The sequence below is a fragment of the Phoca vitulina genome, unplaced genomic scaffold (assembly GCF_004348235.1).
Source record: "Phoca vitulina isolate PV1807 unplaced genomic scaffold, GSC_HSeal_1.0 scaffold67, whole genome shotgun sequence".
In the NCBI taxonomy this organism is placed as follows: domain Eukaryota; kingdom Metazoa; phylum Chordata; class Mammalia; order Carnivora; family Phocidae; genus Phoca; species Phoca vitulina.
The window spans coordinates 734,067-755,169 of NW_022589770.1; the positions used below are offsets into that span (position 1 = coordinate 734,067).

At 39.0% G+C, this 21,103-nt stretch overlaps 1 protein-coding gene across 1 annotated transcript in view; it reads left to right on the top strand.

Moving 5' to 3' along the window:
• The window catches only part of MLLT3 (MLLT3 super elongation complex subunit), a 288,667-nt gene that overhangs the window by 153,473 nt on the left and 114,091 nt on the right, over positions 1-21,103 (top strand). Inside the window, exons 3-4 of the mRNA XM_032392353.1 lie at positions 3,131-3,213; positions 13,059-13,202. Coding sequence (XP_032248244.1) covers positions 3,131-3,213; positions 13,059-13,202 — 227 coding nt within the window. The remainder of the gene's footprint in view (positions 1-3,130; positions 3,214-13,058; positions 13,203-21,103) is intronic.

Below are 21,103 nucleotides of genomic sequence, written 5' to 3' on the forward strand. Positions count from 1 at the left end.
GAATATTAATTTGCATAGTTTAAAGAATGGATGTTAGTCCTCCCACTTTACTATCACCTAAAAAAATTTGATGGCTTTCCAAAGATGAATGTCCCTTTAATAACTTCTGAAACTTTTATTACATAGATTTTAAGATTATCTGATTCTCGAACAATTGAGAGGAAGAATGAGTTGAAGGGTTTAGGATGTTTAGATTGTATGAAGGTGACACAGTAGCCATTGATGATAGAACATGGATTCTTAATGAAGAAGCATTGCTGAGTGACACAAGGAAGTCCGAAAGGTGGTCCTTTTAGTTTAACAATAATTGCTTTATGACTAATGTACTATCCCTGGCTAAAGTGTTCCTTGGTTTGAACTCCTGTTTCTTTTTAAGAACTAGGTTAGAAACTCATGTTAATGATTTAGGTTATAAGATACTTGAATAAATAAACTACTTCCCCTAATTTGGCTTTCTTCAGATTGGGACTGTAAGTTTATGTCTGTATTGCTACAGATTTTCTGGCATGTTTAGTGTGTATAAAAAGTTTCTATTCTTTGCTTCTAATTAAGAACTCAGGGTGCTCTACAGACATCGTTTATTGTTATTTATGAAAATATTGCATTTAAAAATAATTGAGGTATGCATTGGTAAATAGTTTCTTATAGGCCAGACTTTTACGGAATATTAATATATAACAAATCATTTCCTTTAGAGGGTGGGAAAAAATCTCAAACTTTCAACTAGAAGATGTGCTCACTAACAGCTGTTTCCTATAATAGAAGCAATTTGCATGCAGAATAGAGAAAATGAATTCAACAAAAGGGGGTATAGAGAAGCAGCCATAACTTCCCTGGCATGTACCGCAGCCCCCAGAATAAACTTCCTTCAAGTGACATTGGCATGATTAATCCCCAGCGACCTGGACACTGAAACTGCTGTGTGGCAGAGAGGCTTTGCAGTCTGCAAATGTCATGGGTGTAATACGAGCCTTCTGTTTGGGGTGAGGTGGGGAGTGCTCAGTGCTTTTGGTGGCATATCCTCTCCCAAGGGTCCAGGAGATTTGAATATTCATGACAGGTCGGCAGGTAGTTAGTGGATGCTGGACTGAAGCTACTCTGAGTTGTTTCGCTTTTTCATTTTTTTTTTCTTTTTATTAGAGACACTTGTAAAGTCAGGTGAGATTCCTCATTCCTGATTGACTTCTGATGTCCTGATTGACTTCTGATGTCCTTTTGGGGAAGGGTCCCTGAGGTGGGTTAAAGGAGACGTCCAAGTGTTAAAATCCTATCTTCAGTATACCTCTTTATAACCATAGTTGTACTTGTGGAATGTCTAACCAATCTTCATGTGTATCATCACCGTTGTCTAGAAGAAAAATAACTTACACTTGAATTTCTACACGTACATAGTCTTCTTGCATCTTGACGGCCATGCTTACAGTTGGGTATATGGTTCTCTCTCTCTCTCTCTCAAGAGCGAGAGAGAGAATCTTAAGCAGGCTCCATGCCCAGCGCGGAGTCAGATGTGGGGCTCTATCTCACAACCCTGAGATCATGACCTGAGCTGAAACCAAGAGTCAGACGCTTAACTGACTGAGCCACCCAGCGGCCCGATGGTGTTCTCTCTTTTAAAGCTAAAGGAAGTGGAAGCTGTCCGGAGAATTCTTAGCCCCAGGGGCCATGGACCTGAGTCTTATCATCAAAATCCAGGGCTCTACTTGCTGCGTTCTTTCTATTTTCATCTGAAAAGTTTATATGACAGTTGGGTATTTCACGGATTAGATTTCCTGCCTCACTTCAGTCACTTTTTGAGAACTTATGTGTGCCAGGATCTGTGCTGTGTCTTATATATACATCATCCCTGTTTAATCCTTACACTGGAAGAAAACCCCATGTTCAGAGCTCTGAATTAGAGTAACTTTCAGTAACCAGATGTAGCCTGGTTAGCCTGAGGTGGAGCCCGGATTGGCACCCACCTGTGCCTAAGCCCTTGACACTTGACACTCATTATCTTCCTGAGGTGAACGTTTCTGTCCTTGAAGACTGGAAGTAAATTACAGATGAGATTCCTGAATATATGGTAATGGGGAACTCTGTTGAGTGTCAAACCCGTAATTCAGACAGTGAATGCTTTGGGAGGGTAAAAGAGGAAGAGATGATAGTACTTTGTGGTCTGGAAAGGCCACAAAATTTGTGACGAAATTTGAATTTGAACTAGAGAGGATACTAACAGTATTATCAAAGTGTGATGGAAGGAATGGCAGTAGGACGGGGCATAGTTGGGACATGCTGGGCATATTTGGGGGGAGTTGGTGCACTTGAATGTAGCATAGGAAGATTGATGGGTGACAAAAGAGGAAGGCTGCAAAGGTAGGCTGGAGCCCTGCTGCAGAGGACTTGAGCTGCCACATAGAGGACTGTGTTGCCTTGATGTTCAGCATCCACATTTTTACTTCTTTGTGATACTATCAAATGCAGTCTTAGCTAGAATAATTTCAGTTGGCTTGTGACTGATTTTGATTTAATTGATATTCTAGTGGTATGAAATCATATTTAGCTTCTTGAGGGTGTCTCTCATTTCCCAAGAACTTGCCTAAATAGTCTCGCCTAATTCTTTTTTTGCGGGGGGGACTGGGAATAGTGACACTATGGGCACCAATAACATTGGGAGACTCTGGATTTGGGATTTTCTAAGGAAGGAAGGTGTCCTGCCACTTTTTGGCATAGAAATCCAAAAAGTGAGGGGTTTAAGGATGGGGTAATTTACATCAAAGACCTGACATAGACAGTACTTTTGTTAGGAAACTTTCAAGCTTTGGATCATAGGAGCTATCCTCAATTTCCCTAAAGCTTTAGGGCAGGGTGACAACAACTGAAGTCAAGTTATTACTAATCATGGTTGACTGCGATGAGGTGCCCCCATCAAGATTTTAACAAATAGCTTACAGATTTGCTTTACCTAGGAAAATTATTGTAGATTCTGGAGAAGTAAAGGATAGATCAGAGATGCAGATGGGGATTTAGCAAAGGGCTGTGAAAATTGAGCATGATCTAGATAGTAGAGTGGGTTTTGTTTTTTTTTTCCAAAAGAAAATGCCTTTTTGTCTTTTATTCTCCTCTCATCTATTTTCTCTTTTTAATGTTGCAGTGTGCAAAGATCCACCTTACAAAGTAGAAGAATCTGGGTATGCTGGTTTCATTTTGCCAATTGAGGTTTATTTTAAAAACAAGGTATGTAATCTTTACCCATTAATCTTTCAGTGGAAGATCCTCCATTAAACAAATGATGTTTAAAATAATTTTGATTCATAAACACTTCTATCACTAGATGATTTGAAAATAACAGTTAAATTTGTCTTCTAGGAATTTTGGCTATTGTTACCCTTAATTATAGAGGAAGTGGCTAAAGATAATTTCAATTATGTGGAGCCAGATTATATGAAATTCATTAAACTTTCCTTTTTAAGAGAAGAATGATTACCATTTGAAAAAGAAGATTAATATATGTTTGTAAAATAGAAAAGAGAAATTAGGTTTTTTCAGTGAAATGCTCCTTTTCTCATTTTCATATTTTTAGGATTTTAGACACTTGCAAAGAATAATCTCTCATTTATCTTTAGCTGCCACACACACATGGCATACATACACAATTATATCAGCTTGATATATAGATTTTACTGGATTTAAAAGTATATATGTAGCAAAACACACAGACTGTATAATATTACAAATTGCTCAACCTCTGTGGGGTTCACTTTTCTTATTTATAAAATGGGGATAGGATAAGAGTATCTACCTCATAAGGGGGCTATGAAGATTAGATGCAGTATGTTTGTGTAGAATATTTAGAATAATGCTTCATGTATAAGTAAGCACTTGGTAAATGCTAATGATTACCTTTCTCAGTAATACTACTGAAATGTTCACGTTTTTTATCAAATCAGAATTTGTTGAGATGTGTTATCGTCTGCTCATGTGATATGACTTCACATTGATGTATTGATTTATTTTTTCTCATATCAATTTGGATTTCCCTAAAACCAGCTTTTAGCTTTTTTTTATGTGAAAATTTGAGATATAATTTGCATATCATAAAATTCATTTTTTTAAAAAGTGTGCAAGTCTTCAGGTTTTAGTATATTATGCAGACATCACCACTATCTAATTCTATGACTTTCTTAGGATTTTCACCACCCCATAGTAAAACCCTGTACCTAGGGCAGTCACTCATTCTTCCCTCCTCCAGCCCCTGGCAATGATTAATCTACTTCCTTTCTTGATGTGTAATTTCCTATTCTGGTGATTTCATATAAATGTGTGACCATTTGTGCCTGGCTTCTTTCACTTAGTATGTCTTTAAGGTTTACCCACATTATAGGATGCATTGATATCCTTAGTATTTTTTTTAATAACTGAATAAAACCCTATTGTATGAATATACCACATTCTGTTTATTAATTCATATTTTGCTGGAAATTTGACTTTTTTCCACCTTTGCCTACTGTAAATCATGCTGTTGTGAATATTCATATACAAGTTTTTGTGTGGACGTATGTTTTCAAATCTCCTGGGTATATACCTAAGTGGAGTGGTTGGATCATATGGTAACTCTATGTTTAACTTTTTGAAGAACTGTCAACTGTTTTCCAAAATGACTGCACTATTACACATTCCCATCAGCAGTGGTGGGAAGGATCCAGTTTCTCCACATCCTGGAAAACACTTGTCATTTTCCTTTTTTAAAATTATAATTATCATGGTGCATGTGAAATGGCTTTGGTATGTATTTGCCTGATGACTTACGATTTTGAACATCTTTTCATATGCTTATTGTCCATTTGTTTATTTTCTTTGGAGAAATGACCCTTTAAATCTTTTTTTTTTTTTTAAGATTTTATTTATTTATTTGACAGAGAGAGACACAGCGAGAGAGGGAACACAAGCAGGGGGAGTGGGAGAGGGAGAAGCAGGCTTCCTGCAGAGCAGGAAGTCCCATGTGGGGCTTGATCCCAGGACCCTGGGATCATGACCTGAGCCAAAGGCAGACGCTTAACGACTGAGCCACCCAGGCGCCCGACCCTTTAAATCTTTTGCCCATTTTTAAAAAATACTGATTTTCAATTAAAGTGGTTGTGTTTATGGGAAGGAGCGAGAGCCTATATCTCCACCCATCCCTGTTTTCAGTATTCTAGAAGTTTATTATTTTTTTAAAAGATTTTATTTATTTGACAGAGAGGGGGAAAGAGCACAAGCAGGGGGAGCCGCAGGCAGAGGGAGAGAGAGGGAGAAGCAGGCTCCCTGCTGAACAGGGAGCCTGATGCAGGGCTTGATTCCAGGGCCCTGGGGTCATGACTTGAGCCGAAGGCAGACACTTAACTTACTGAGCCACCCAGGTGCCCCTCAATAATTCTAGAAGTTTAATTAATGAAGATCATGTGGTGCTTTTCTTCCCTCTTGTCACTCATCCAGTGTTTTATTTCATCTAGGCATTGGGCTGCCCATAGGAAGAGTCTAGGCTTTCAAGCCAGAAAAGGTATTGTTCCAAAGAAATGAGGGGCTAGACAGTTATGATCTCTTGTGGGAGGATCATAATGGCTGTACCATTCTGTTCCTATCTCCTTAAGTCAATTTAACATTGCACTGGCTTCAGTTTGGAAATAATGCGGTAGTGAGGTATCTTCTCTCCTTTGTTTTTAACCTTTTCTGGTCATTTTTACAGGCTGTCTGTTCAATAGAAAAAATTATTTTCTGAATTACTCAATTCCCTTACTTACAGAAATGACCAGAATCTCTCTGCACACCACACACATGTGCACACACACACACACAGGTTCAGTCTTCTCGGCACTTTGGGTAGTCATTCTTATGACTCATCTTCTTGACTCATTTTGTGAAGAATTGTAGTTTATTAAAAAAATGAAGGAAGGGGACGCCTGGGTGGCTCAGTCGTTCAAGCGTCTGCCTTCGGCTCAGGTCATGATCTCAGGGTCCTGGGATCCAGCCCCGCATGGGGCTCCCTGCTCAGCGGGGAGCCTGCTTCTCCCTCTGCCTGCTGCTCCCCCTGCTTGTGCTCTCTCTCTCTCTGACATAAATAAATAAAATCTTAAAAAAAAAAAAAAAAAAAATGAAGGCAGAGAGAGGCACATGAGATGGAAAGCAGTAATTCCTTTGGGGTCATTGTGAAATAGACCCTTGAGTTGAACACCGTTAAATAGATTTTCTGTTTAGCATCCATATCAGTTTATTTCAATTTTCTAGTTTTAGATTGTCTTTAAGATTTTATATTTAATAATTGCTATTTTTATAGGTACACAATGAGACATCTATATTTCAGTGTTTGTAATATGAAAAAGTGGGATACACCTAATTGGTCCTATGTAGAGATGTGGATCACTAAATGGTGGGTAAGGAATACACGGAATGCTATACAGCAGTTAATGTAACAACATGGATAAGTCTCAAAAACAAGAATGACAACTTAAAAGTTACGGAAGTGTATGGTTATGATACCATTTATGTATGTTTTTATAAGCCACTGAAGCTGAGAATAAATAATGTTCTAGAAATACACATACGTAGCTCAAGAGTGTGAATTGAAATGATAGCACGGGGAACTAAGTAGCATTGGTTCCTGGGGAGGATCCATAGAGCAGCTTATATTTATAAAATTGTATCCTTTGGGGGCGCCTGAGTGGCTCAGTCAGTTAAGTGTCTGCCTTCGGCTCAGGTCATGATCCCAGGGTCATGAGATCGAGTCCCCCATCGGATCCTCAGCAGGGAGTCTGCTTCTCCCTCTCCCTCTGCCCCTCCCCCTGCTTGTGCTTTCTCTCTCGCTTGCTGTCTCAAATAAATAAAATCTTAAAAAAACAAATTGTATCCTTTGAAGCAAAGGTAAACACAGTGAAGTGTTAACATCTGTTTACTCTCAGCGGAAGATACATGGGTGTAGTACTTAAAGTTCTTTTCTGTATGTTATTAATTTTTTAGTTAGAAATTGTTGCTTTGTCATCTCTTTTCATTTATCTTGGAATTTTTTTTTTTAAACAAACCAAAGTTTTGCTGTATTCTCTGAGCTGGATATATTTCTCTTTTCTCTTCCTACTGAAATGATTTGTGGGTAAAAATTTAGGAGTCTGGGCTATTCCTCCAGAATGTACATTTTATTTCTTTTGAGTTTTTATCATTTTATTCATCCCCGGAGTTGATTCAACTCTGTCTTGAAGAACAAACATCCATTACAATAATGGTTTATGAAAAATATTGTTCAGAGTTTTTAGAGGAGATGAAAGCTGCAGAAAGACTTCCGTGTGATCTTGGGAGAGTCCTACTACTGCGTATTAAGGAGGATATCATCCTGTCCTCGGGTCCATCTCCATCTTTTGCTTTCCCTGCTTCTAATAAGCCTGTCTTCAATTTTGCTCATTTATTTGAGAGGTCAGAGTCTTTACTCCAGAGCGGGAGGTGGAGTGTCTGTCAGTGCTGCTTTTGAGTTCGTGTATGTTTATTCTATCTTATTTTGCATTTGTGTTCAACAAAACAAGCTTGTCTGTGAGAATTATGAGTGTTGCAGAAACTTTAAACCAGTAGGCACACTAAAACATAATTGACTGTAGCATTTTAGGTTTAAAGGATCCCCTGCTTCTCTCTTTCATTCTGTCCTCAGAGAAGGTACCTGAGTAAATGTCAAGGACTGAAGCAGAATGAGAGGGACAATTTGATATTGCCAAAACCAGATTTCCACCTCTACGAGGAAATGTATTAGCTTTATATATAGAATAAATGCATACTTTCTTATTTGCAATTTGAGAAGAATCTTTCCTGAGGAGCATAGATTGGCATAATATTGAAGTCTGCTCTCCAGGAAAGAGATCAGTTGGCTAGAACGCAAGGTTTGTGAGTACTTTTTCCTTACTCAAAAAACAAACAAAAAACCACACACACACAAAACTTTAAAAGAAAATTGCACTCAGGATTCATAGAAAGATAGTCACTCTCTGTGGTTCTTACCCTTAGTTTCGTGGAAAAGTGATTTTTTTTTTTTTTTTTGTATTTAAGTGTTGTGAAGTGATATTATTATTCATTCTTTTTCTGCTGGTAATGATTTATAGTCATCAATATATTTTTATCTTTAAAAACATTTGCAGGAATATATGTGTATATATATATATTTTTTAAAGATCTTATTTATCCATTTGGGGGAGAGAGAGAGAGAGCGCACACAGAGGGTGAGTGAGAGGGGAAGCCGACTCCCTGCTGAGCACAGAGCCAGACACAGGGCTCAATCCCAGGACTCCTGAGATCGTGACCTGAGCCAAAGGCAGACACTTAACTGACTGAGCCACCCAGGCACCCCTGCAGGAGTATGTCTTTTGACTCCGTTTAATCATTATTAACTATTTGGTACAGCTTTTCCCGATTACCCCATGCATTTGCCCAGATAAAATCTATGTTGAGTAGAGATTGGCAGGGGCATAATATATCATACTTTAATATTTTCTGTGAGTTACCTTTAATCCACTTGGCGGTATTTCCAAATCTGTATTTTTAAACATCTGTGTGGTATTCAATGGTATGATATACTCACTTGAAGATCATTTCAATTTTTTTTTTACCATTACAAACAATGCTACCACGAACATTTTATCATCTATATCTTTGCACACATATTTGAATATTTTTGTGGAAGAGATTCTTAGAATTACTGGGTTAGCATGTTGATAGATACTGCCAAATTGTCTTCCCCAAAGGCTTTACAAATTTATAGACCCAATTATAAGGCAGAAAGCAGCCCTTCTTATGTTTTTAATTAAATTCTAAGGTGTGTTGACTGTTTTACAATTTAGAGGAGAGGCAGGTAAGTAAAAAATGATCATAATTCAATGTGATAATTACATTAATAAAGGAACGCTGTGAGAGGGATGTCTAATACAGATTGGATTGGAAATATTAGGAAGACTTTCCAGTGGATTTCATGCTTTAGCTGTGTTGTGAATAATGAGTGCATTAAGCAAGCAAGGGAGGAGAGGTGTGTTGGGAGGGAAGACAGTGTAGGCGTGGGGAGCAGTACATGTGAAAGGCAAAATGAATGAGATAATGTAAAGTATTGGGAACCGCAAGTGCTTCACAATTATGGAAGCACAGGGTGTCGTGAGAGAACAAAGGAAATGCAGGGAAGGTATTAAAGGACTAAGATGGTTATTCCAAGGAAGTGGGATTTTATCCTGTGGGAAATGATGAGTCATTAAAGGCATTTATATCAATGAAAAGATGTAATCTGGTTTTTCTGTTGGGAAAATCACTGTCTTGTCACTGTGGGAGGTAGAATGGGGTGGGTTCAAAAATAGAGGAGATGACCAGGTGAGGAGTGATGAAGGTCTAAGCTAAGGCAAGGGTATGGCGACTGGACAAAGGGGCTGAATTTGAGAGTTCCTAAGGGGGGATTCTAAGTAGAACTGGGAGACTATTTGAGTGTGGTGAGCGAAGGAGGAGGAAGAGCTGGGGATGGTTTTTCTGTATTTTAACTTTGATAAGAAGTTAGGATTTCTGCTTGCCAAGATACAGAGGATAGGAGAAAGGACAGATGAAGATAAGCTCAGGTTAAGATAATCCATGACTTTGCTGTTGCCGTGGGTCAACTTAGTGGAGATGTGGGTAGACTGTGGAACACGTACATCTGGCCATCAGGTGGGAGCTGGGCTGGAGGTATAGATAGGGGAGTCATTGTCCTGTAGGTAGAAGTGACCCCCTGTGAATGGGTGTCCGCTCCTTGGGGAACTTTGCCTAAAGTTAAAGGACGCCTAAGGGTCAGGGAAGAAGACTAGGAAGGAATGCCAGTTAAGTGTGAGGAAAACCAGGGGAGAAAGGTTATCCTGATGAAAGAGGGAAGGAGCAGATTTCAGGCCTGCTTGCTAGTGAGCGAATGAGTGGAGACTGATGTGGGGAAGTGTGGATGAGGAGGTGGAAACTGTAAATTTGTAGCAGGAGATGCCAACATTTTGACAGTTTCAGGTGCTAAGACTTTTGAGTCAAAAGAAGTAGGTTCAAATCACTTTGTTTCATCACAATAGTAATATAACAAACTGTTTTTTTTAAATAAAGAAAAATTTTTTTAGGGATGCCTGGGTGGCTCAGTCGGTTAAGCATCTGCTTTCGGCTCAGGTCATGACCCCAGGGTCCTGGGATCGAGCCCCGCATCGGGCTCCCTGCTCTGCGGGAAGCCTGCTTCTCCCTCTGCCTGCCGCTCCCCGTGCTTGTGTGCACACTCTCTCTCTCTCTCTCACAAATAAATACATAAAATCTTTAAATAAAGAAAATTTTTTTTAGAGTGAACTGGGGAGGGATGGGCAGAGGGAGAGAGAGAATCCCAAGCAAGCTCCATACCCAGCGCAGAGCGTGTCGTGGGGCTCCATCTCACGGCCCTGAGATCATGAGCTGAGCCGAAATCAAGAGTCAGACGCTTAGCCATCTGAGCCACCCAGGTGCCCCACAAATTTTTTTTTAAGAAAAACATTTATCTGTGTAAAATTTGAATATGTTATATATTAAAAAACATATATACCTCATACACTGCTATTGAGATTTTAAAATGGTGCAGCCACTGTGGAAAACAGTAATGCAGTTTGTAAAAACGTTAAACATGGAGTTACAGCAAGACCCAGAAATTCTACCGTTAGGTGTTTACCCCAGAGAAATGAAAATACACATCTACATAAAAACTTGTACACAAATGTTCATACCAGCACTATTCACAGTGGCTAAAAAGAAAAAATACAGGGACGCCTGGGTGGCTCAGTCGGTTAAGCCTCTGCCTTCGGCTCAGGTCATGATCCCAGGGTCCTGGGATCGAGTCCCACATCGGGCTCCTTGCTGAGGAGCTTTTCCCTCCGCTTCTCCCTCCGCCTGCCTCTGTCTCTCTCTCTCTCTGATAAATAAATAAAATCTTAAAAAAAAGAAAAAATACACATGTCTATCCAACAAGTGGATAAACAAATACTGGGATACCCATACAATGGAATATTATTCAACCGTAAAAAAGGAACTACTGACACATTACAGCATGTATGACCCCTGGAAAATCATGCCAAATGAAAGAAGACAGTCACAAAGGATTACATATCATGTATGTATTTTATGTATGTTCATATATTTGTATGAAATGCCAAGTCCACAGAACAGGCAACTCTAGAGAAACAGAAATAGATTAGTGGTACAAGGTGATGCAGGATCTGGGGGGGGATGGGAAATGACTACTAATGTATTTGAGTTTTATTTCTGGAATGATGAGAATGTTCTAAAATTAGATGGTGGTGATGGTTTCATACTTCTGTGAGTATACTGAAAACCACTAAATTGTATATTTTAAAGCATGGATTTTATGGCTTGTGAATTATTTCTCAATAAAGCTATTAAAAATAAACAAAATGGCAAAGCTAATGACAAATGAAAAAAAAATGATAACACTTCACAGGGATGGTTAATATTTGTAACACAAAAGACATTTTTATATAAAGTAATATAACAAATTCCAGTCCTTTAATTTCCATACCTGCAAAACAGGGCTCACAGGTGACCTAGAGGCGAGCTATGAGAATTAAATGAGATCACTGTTAACATTCATATTAGTTATTGTCATTATCCTTAGTCTTCATTGCACCTGGAATGCTTCAGAATCCGTGTGTAGAGAGGTTTAAGTGTTTAGCTAACTAAAATAATGGCTCGAGAGTAGAACTTGAGTATCATGAAATTCTGATGGTTGTGTTCTCATGAATCTGATGCTATTTCATCCTCCTGGTTCATTTCATAGATATTTATTGCATTTCTGCTATGCACCAGTGCTAAACTAGTTGTCAGGGGTGCAAGGATGATTCAACCATTGCTCCTACTTTCAAGAATCTTATGATTAAGCAGGATAAAGAGACAGGATAGGATGGTTACCCTAAGATGTGGCAAGGAGGAGAGAGATGCACTCAGAGCAGAGGAGAGGCAGTGGGAAATTGGGAGTGGGTTCTAGGAATCTGTCTCCAAAGTGAAACCTGAATGGAGAAGGAGGAGTAGAAGTTACCCAGGTGACACAAAGGTGGAGGAATGGAGGCGGGCAATGAGGGTGGTAACACAAAGCAAAGGTGAATCCCAGAGTTAGCCTAGAACATAGGAAATGCTGGGAACACCCAACAGCGCGTGTTGCTGGACCAGGAGATGGGTGGACGCAGTGTGGTGGGATGAAGAGCCAAGAGCCAAGTTCTGAAAGCCCTTATGAGGCATTCAAGTGAGCTTTGATTTTTATCCTAGTGGCAGTTGGCAGCTTTTGAAGTTTTGTTTTGTTTTTTTAAAGATTTTATTTATTTATTTGACACACAGAGAGAGAGAGAGCGAGCGTGCGTGCACACACACAAGCAGGGAGAGTGGCAGGCAGAGGCAGAGGGAGATGCAGGGGGAGCCCAATGCAGGACTCGATCCCAGGACCCCAGGATCACGACCCGAGCCAAAGGCAGTTGCCCAACCAACTGAGCCACGCAGGTGCCCCAGCTTTTGAAGTTTTAATCAAGCTGTGAAATGGCTAGATTTTTGTTTCATATGGATAATTGTGAGGCCTAAATGAAGGAGGAATTGAAGATAAATCTGTCCTGAAGTAGGAAGGACCTACTAGAGAAAGGAGCTTATTATAGTTTGGGCAGTGAATAAGAGTTATGGGTTAGAGGGTTTGTTCGAGAAATATTTAGGAGAGAAAATGGCAGTTGTCGCTGATGGGTGGAGGGGGTGGTGTGGGAAAGGGAGGAAGTGGCTTCGGGGGTATCTTAGGTTTCTAGTTGGGTGGTTGTGTTGGTGGTGTTACCACTTGAGATATTACAGGAAAAATGATGAGTTTATTCTCTCAGAAAACAAGAGACCGATTCATTAGGTATTTGCCTTTTGCTTTGTAGATAATCCCATGAGAATTTTCTTTTTCCAGTACTTTGACACAATAGCTGTTGGTTACCTGGGTCTTTTCTGTTCCTTCTGAAGAATAAAACTTTGCTTTCAAAATTTGTATATGCTTAACTGTCTCTTTCTTTCTTAAAATTTTTTTTAATCTCTAGGAAGAACCTAAGAAAGTCCGCTTTGATTATGACTTATTCCTGCATCTTGAAGGCCATCCACCAGTGAATCACCTCCGCTGTGAAAAGCTAACTTTCAACAACCCCACAGAGGAGTTTAGAAGAAAGTTGCTGAAGGCAGGAGGGGTAAGTGGGCACTGCCTTGTGAAAAGCCTTCAGTTCAAAAACTAGTTGCTAGTGTGTTAAGAAGTGTACTAATGTTTTGAGAGAGGTAAGAGAGAGGAAGGACCTTAATGACTTAGCTGTGGACTCCTGGTTTGGGATGAAGAGGTAAGCAAACATGAATATTTTACATAGGTATGAATCTGAAATTATGCTGTTGGTTGGAATAGCTTGATAGTCTGTGCAGCTCAAATCTATTTTAACAAAAAGCCAAAAACAATAAACTTTCCTCAGTTAAGCAAAGAACAATGTCTGAACTTTGTCATATCAGTTTATAGAAACTTTTTGGTAAAGTTGAAAGTCCTGTTTAAAATTATATAAAAAGAGGTTGTTGTCCAGATTTTCTTGGGAAAAATTAATAGAAAAAGTATAGTAATTCATGTGACAGGCTTGGGTTATTTAAATACACATTTTTGTTTATTTGAATTGTGTGTAGGTAAAAGATGGATTTTCTTTCTTTTTTTTTTTTAATGTTTTATTTATTTATTTGACAGAGAGAGACACAGCGAGAGAGGGAACACAAGCAGGGGGAGTGGGAGAGGGAGAAGCAGGCTTCCCGCCGAGCAGGGAGCCCGATGTGGGGCTCGATCCCAGGACCCCGGGGTCATGACCTGAGCTGAAGGCAGACGCTTAACGACTGAGCCACCAGGCGCCCCTCATTTTTTTTTTTTAAAGATTTTATTTATTTATTTGAGAGAGAAAGAGAGAGCGAGAGAGTAAACATGGGCAGAGGTGATGCAGAGGGAGAGGGAGAGAAGCAGACTCCCCGCTGAGCAGGGAGCCCAATGCGGGACTCAATCCCAGGACCCTGAGATCATGACCTGAGCCAAAGGCAGACGCTTAACTGACTGAGCCACCCAGGCACCCCGGATTTTTCTTTTTTTTTTTTTTAAAGATCATGGTAACCAAGTTTTGCCTGTGTGATTTGGCTAGGATGGGGAACGATTTTTAAGTGGGGTTTTGTGCAGACACAAATGTACGGAATGTTTGCTTGCAGCTAAGTCAGCTGTGCAGACAAATGCTACTGACTCATGGAAGTCTACAATGGGTGCCATTTGGACCATCATCCTCTTTCCACTTCAGATGAACTTCCTGTGTCATCTTATGTGGACAGTTCTGACCCCATAAAATGTTGAAATGCATTCTTTACTCTAGAATTTCCTTCACTTAGTTTTTCTGGAAGGTTTTTGATAGCTTTGCCTCGATGCTCTTATCATATGTGTAAACATATGTGGATCATAACTTTGCAAAATGCCTCATTTCTCTCATAAGCTCTATCTGAGGGCTATGTAGGGAAGAGTTTGGTTTTGTATAGCACAGAAGTGTTTTCCCTTTATTGAAACCCCTTTTTGTGGGGTTAGAGACAACCACTTGGAGAAGCTGTGGACCCTCTCATAAGAAAATCACCCATATGTACAGCTGTGTGAACATTTTGGGTTATGTGGAACTCGTGAAGTCCATTTTTTGGAGTCCTATTTTGCCAAGATCCTATCCTTTCAGCTGAAATACTAATATGCATTTGAAGCATTGTAAGTCCCTTTACCACATTTCATTCAGTACTCTACTATGTCAGTACATTATGGGTTAAATAGGTATTGGGCCAGGTTTGGAAATAAACCACCACTTATAGTATTTTATGGGGAAATGTGTCTTCATGAAGAAATGGCCTTTTGTAATACAACTCATTTTTCTTTTTTTTTTTAAGATTTATTTATTTATTTTAGAAAGAGACAGTGCAAGCAAGCGTGAGTAGGCGGAGGGGCAGAGAGAGAGGGAGGGAGAGAATCATCAAGCAGATTCCCTACTGAGCATGGAGCCCGACATGGGGCTTGATCTCAGGACCCTGAGATCATGACCTGAGCTGAAATCAAGAGCCGGACGCTTAACCCAGGTGCCCCTGTAATGCAACTCATTTTAAAGTTAGAGATTTATTATATATTTATTAAGGAAGTGGTGTTTTTTTTAAAACCTATTTTATTCTTTTTATAGTTATCAAGAACACAGTGTTGATGCTATTTACCTGTGGCTGTGCCCTTAAAAGTGAACTGGTCCATCCCTGGTTATCTGCCCAAAGAAAATGAAAACACTAGTTTGAAAAGATATATGCGCCCTTATGTTTATTGCAGCATTATTTACACTAGCCATGAAGCACTCTGTGTCCATTGATAGATGAATGGGTAAGGAAGATGTGGTACATATATGTAATGGGATATTACTCAGCAATAAAGAAAGAATGAAATCTTGCCATTCATAACAACATGGATGGACCCAGGAGGTGGATATTCTGCTAAGTGAAGTAGGTTAGACAGAAAGACAAATACCATGATTTTACTTAGATCTGGAATGAAAAAAAAACAAGTCAAACAGACAAACAAAATAAAACCAACAGAAACAGACTTGCAAATACAGAGAACAAACTGGTGATTGCCAGAGGGGAGGAGGGTAGGGGACTGGTGAAAAATGTGAAGGGGATTAAGAGGTACAAACTTCTAGTTATAAAATAAATAAGTCACGAGGATGAAAGTATAGCATAGGGAATTTAGTTAGTAAGCTTGTAATGACTTTGTATGGTGACAGATGGTGACTACACTTATCATGGCGAGCATTTCATAATATGTATAGCTGTCGAATCACTATGTTGTACACCTGAAACTAGGACGGTATTGTATGTCAACTATACTTCGATCAAAAAAATGAGTTGGTCCATTTTAAATCCTGATTGTTATTATTTTCTTTTTATGTTGGTGGCATTTTATGCTGCTCATTATTCCTCTCGGATATGTCGTTAGGTGGGTGATCGGAGTCTGTGGATTCTGAAACTTGAGTACCTCAGGCTTCTGATAAGAGTCGTAGGAAAGAGTAAATATGATACAAGAACTTTTTGAAACACCACTTAGTCCCAGAGCACTCAGGGCTTGCTTGCAAGCTGAAGAGGTTACAGGTCAGTGATAATGCCGCAGAGTGCACGGCTGCATCCCGATAAGGTCTCCAGTAGAGTTCTGTCTTCCTCTTCTCAGCCTTTCTCTCAGAACTGTCCTCCTTGACTTTCCTTCTTTGTATTTCTTGAAGTGCTGTTTGAAGCCTGTAGATTTGTTTCTGTTAGGCTTAGATTGTGTCTTGACACCTCTAAAATAAGTTGAAATGTGAAATATTCAGGCAAACCAGTTACTTAACATAAATTCTTTAAGAGACTGATACCAGTAAATTTTGGGGTAAAATTAAAATTTAAAAATGTGTTTGAAATAATAGTAATCCTATAGATTCTGTCCAGTTAGTATGGGAAAATTAGTCTTTTATGGAAATGTGGGAATCTATAGACTAATAAACATTTTTTTGGCTTACCTAGATTTTTGGCTACCTTGTATTGTTTTTACCTGGTATGTAAATATTTATCATTGTCTTGATATTAATGCAGCCTGTCATTGTGTTACTAACTTATCAGCCATTTTGATTTTATTAGAAATCTTTCTTGGGGCGCCTGAGTGGCTCAGCCGTTAAGTGTCTGCCTTCGGCTCAGGTCATGATCCCGGGGTCCTGGGATCGAGCCCCACATCAGGCTCCCTGCTTGGCGAGAAGCCTGCTTCTCCCTCTCCCAGTCCCCCTGCTTGTGTTCCCTCTCTTGCTGTGTCTCTCTCTGTCAAATAAATAAAATCTTAGACAAAAAAAAAGAGAAATCTTTCTTTTAAGCTTTATTAACATAATTGACATGCATATACCATTGTATAACTTTAAGATGTACATTGTATTGATTTTGTACATTTGTATATTGCAGAATGATTACCACCATAGCTTTGGCTATCCTCTTCATCATGTTACCTAATTACCATTTCTTTTTTGGTGAAAACATTTAAGGTCTACTCTCTTTGTAACTTTGTTTATTTATTTATTTATTTATTTAATTTTTTTTTTAAAGATTTTATTTATTCATTCATGAGAGACAGAGAGAGGCAGAGGGAGAAGCAGGCTCCCAAGGAGCAGGGAGCCCGATGCGGGACTCGATCCCAGGACTCTGGGATCATGACCTGAGCCGAAGGCAGACGCTCAACCATCTGAGCCACCCAGGCACCCCTCTCTTTGTAACTTTGAAATATACAATTCAATAATATTAATTATAATTGCCATACATAATTGCTTTCCATTGCATTCCACTTACTCTTCTTATAAGTGAACATTTGTACTGTTTGACCAGCATCTCCTCATTTTCCCCCACCTTCCAGCACCTGGTAGCTACCATTCTAGTCTCTGTTTCTGGGAGTTCAGCTTTTTAAGATACCACATATAAGTGATATCATAGAGTATCTGTCTTTCTCTGTCTGACTTTCACTTAGTTTAATGCTTTCAAGTTTTATCCATGTTGTCACAAATGGCACGATGTCCTCCTTTCTCATAGCTGAATAATATTCCATTATTCTCTCCATTCACTTAGGTTGTTTCCAGATCTTGGCTATTGTAAATAATGCTGCAGTGGACATAGAAGCACAGATATCTTTTCAATATCCTGTTTTTAATTTTCCTTTGTACACACACACATACACGCACACACGGGATTGCTGGATCCTATGGTAGTTCTCTTTTTAATTTTTTTGAGAAACCTATATATTTAGTTTTCCATAGTGGCTGTACCAGTGTACAATCCCACCAACAGAGCATTAAGGGTTCCTTTTTCTCCACATCATCTCCAATACTTATCATTTCTTATCTTTTTGATAATAGCCTAACAAGTGTGAGGTGATATCTCACTGTGATTTTGATTTGCATTTCCCTGATGATTAGTAATGTTAAGCACCTTTTTATCTACCTCTTGGCCATCTGTGTATCTTCTTAGGCAGATTTTGAAATCAGACTGTAGTTTCTGCCATTGAGGTGTATGAATTCTTTTTTTTTTTTTTTTTTAAAGATTTTATTTATTTATTTGACAGAGAGAGAGAGAGAGAGAGAGGGAACACAAGCAGGGGGAGTGGGAGAGGGAGAAGCAGGCTTCCCGCGGAGCAGGGAGCCTGATGCGGGGCTCGATCTCAGGACCCTGGGATCATGACCTGAGCGGAAGGCAGACGCTTAACGACTGAGCCACCCAGGCGCCCCGAGGTGTATGAATTCTTTATATATTTTGGATATTAACCCCTTAGATGATTTGCAAATACTTTCCTCTGTAGGTTGCCTTTTTCATTTTGTGTTGCTGATTTCCCTTGCTTTGCAGAAGCTTTTTAGTTTGATATAGTTCTACTTGTTTATTTTTGCTTTTGTTGCCTTTGTGTTTTTTTTTTTAATTAACATATAATGTATTATTTGTTTCAGGGGTACACGTCTGTGATTCATTGGTCTTACACAATTCACAGCACTCACCATAGCACATACCCTCCCCAGTGTCCATCACCCAGCCACCCCATCCCTCCCACCCCCCACCACTCCAACAACCCTCAGTTTGTTTCCTGAGATTAAGAGTCTCTTATGGTTTGTCTCCCTCTCTGGTTTTGTCTTTTTTTTTTTTTTTTTTAAGATTTTATTTATTTATTTGACAGAGAGAGACACAGCAAGAGAGGGGAACACAAGCAGGGGGAGTGGGAGAGGGAGAAGCAGGCTTCCTGCTGATCAGGGAGCCCAATGCGGGGCTGGATCCCAGGACCCTGGGATCATGACCTGAGCCAAAGGCAGATGCTTAACAACTGAACCCCCCAGGGACTCCTGGTTTTGTCTTGTTTCATTTTTCCCTCCCTTCCCCTATGATCCTGTCTTGTTTCTCAAATTCCTCATATCAGTGAGATCAGATGATAATTATCTTTCTCTGATTGACTTATTTCGCTTAGCATAATACCCTCTAGTTCCATCCACGTTATTGTAAATTTGTTGCTTTGGTTCTGATGTTTGTTATTAGAAATCTTGTTCATGACTATGTCTCTTCAGATAAACATTTTTTCCCCTCCCTGGGTTTTAGGGTGAGAGAGGGGTGCTGTGTTTCTTACACTTAACCATTATATGTGTGACATAGATGTATATATTCTGCCTTTACAGGAAAAACTCAATCCTTATCATATGTATGTACTGTGCGAAATCATTATAGCTTCAGGCATGAGTGGAGTAAGCCTACTGTTTGGACTATGGTTCCTTCTCCTTATTTTTTCTTTTAAACAGAAAGTACATAACACTATTAAAAGTTGCACTTGGCTTTTCAAGAGATCAGAAAGGTTGTTTTTAGAGCTAGTAGCATCTTAGAAAAATGCTTTTAACATTAAAAGAAAATGATTCCAAAGAGCTTTTTACCAGAAGAATCTTGAAAAATTGTAGATTTTTTTTCTACTTTCAAAACCTATAAGCCACTAACTACATGACAATTTTTTTTTTTTTTTTTTTGGTCCATAACATTTTTTCCACTGGATTTTTTTCTCTTTTTTTTTTTTTTTTTTTAATGTTGCAACTCATTTCTAAATAGTCTCAACGAAATGTACCCTATGTTCTTCTGTTGAATAGTCCCTAATATATATTTTGGGTATTTTGCTTTAAAAGAAAAAAGAGTAACTTTTGAGGGAAGGACACATTTGTAATTAAGCATTGTTTTCTGAGAAAATTGGAATACAGAATGATTTCATTTACAAGACCCTAAAGGTAGTTTCCTCTAAATGAGAGACCTTATTGGAGCTGCTAGGGAAATTGTAGATTTGGTTTGGGATCTAGCCCCTGTCAGGCCTTAAGTAAAAGGCAGAAGGTAGGGGTCAGGAAATGGAAAAGAACAATCTGAGAGCTCCTGAGAGGAGACTGCTTTTTATTTTGAGATCTTATTTTATTTTTTGTTTGGTAGAAGGGTAGAGGACAGTGAGCAATAAACTTTTGAGGGTAAAACTTGATATGTTCATTTGTCCTTGGATTTTAAGCAAAAGGACCAAATATACCCCATTGAGAAGTACCTCTGAATTCCACTGAGAATATTTCTACTTGTTTTTATATAAATGAACTGATGAATCCTTTTTGAATGATTTTCAAAATACTGTTTAGGATGTCAGGATTTTTTTTAAGGATTTATGATCACAGTAGATGATTTTGTTTTTATTTAGTTGATCACCTTCTTAGTAGCTAGAATTCAGTCCTACTGAAAAATTGCTGAAGGGCTTGACATCCATTACATTTGACTGAATGAAAGGGGATGAGTTTTTCTTTTGGGTGTTGGCAAAGTTAAGATGCAGATAGTGTACGTCCTATAGCTGAAAGTCATCATTCTACTAACTCAGCTCTCTGGGATTTCCTGTGGGGAGGGAGTGTGATACCGTTGGAAAAGTTTCGAAATCAGGCAGACTTAAGTAAAAAGCTCATCTTTGTCATCTTCTGTCTGAAGAAAATAATGACATCTCTTTGAATCTCAGTTTGTCATCCGTGAAATGGGTGAGACTGTGTTTTCCTCATTGGGAATGTCCAAACATGGTGTGTGACACTTAACAGAGACCCAGCCCCTTGGTTCTTTTTCCTTTGTCGGTTTAGAAAATTAACAGATCTTTAACCATGTGTATGTCGAGCACTTAAAGTACCCTGAAAAAGGTGTGCTGGGTAGTGTAAGCTGTTCTAGATTTAGTCACAGGAAGACGTCTTTACCACCAGTTAGTGTGACTAGCACATTGGTGGACCTGTGTTGGATTTAAAGAATATTAGCCCACGGTATCTCTTTTCAAGGAGTTTCGTTCTGGCAGCTTGTATTTTGCTTGTGTAATGTGAAACAAAGATCTGTTCAGAATATCGTTTAAGATGTAAGTTTTCATTAGAAAAATTATTAGTTCTTATCATTGTTCTTAATTCTAAATTTCTAGCAAATCATATAAGGCTTCTTACAAGATTTCCTAAGTAGCATGTTCAGCATGGTAGCCGTATCCTTATGCTTCTAT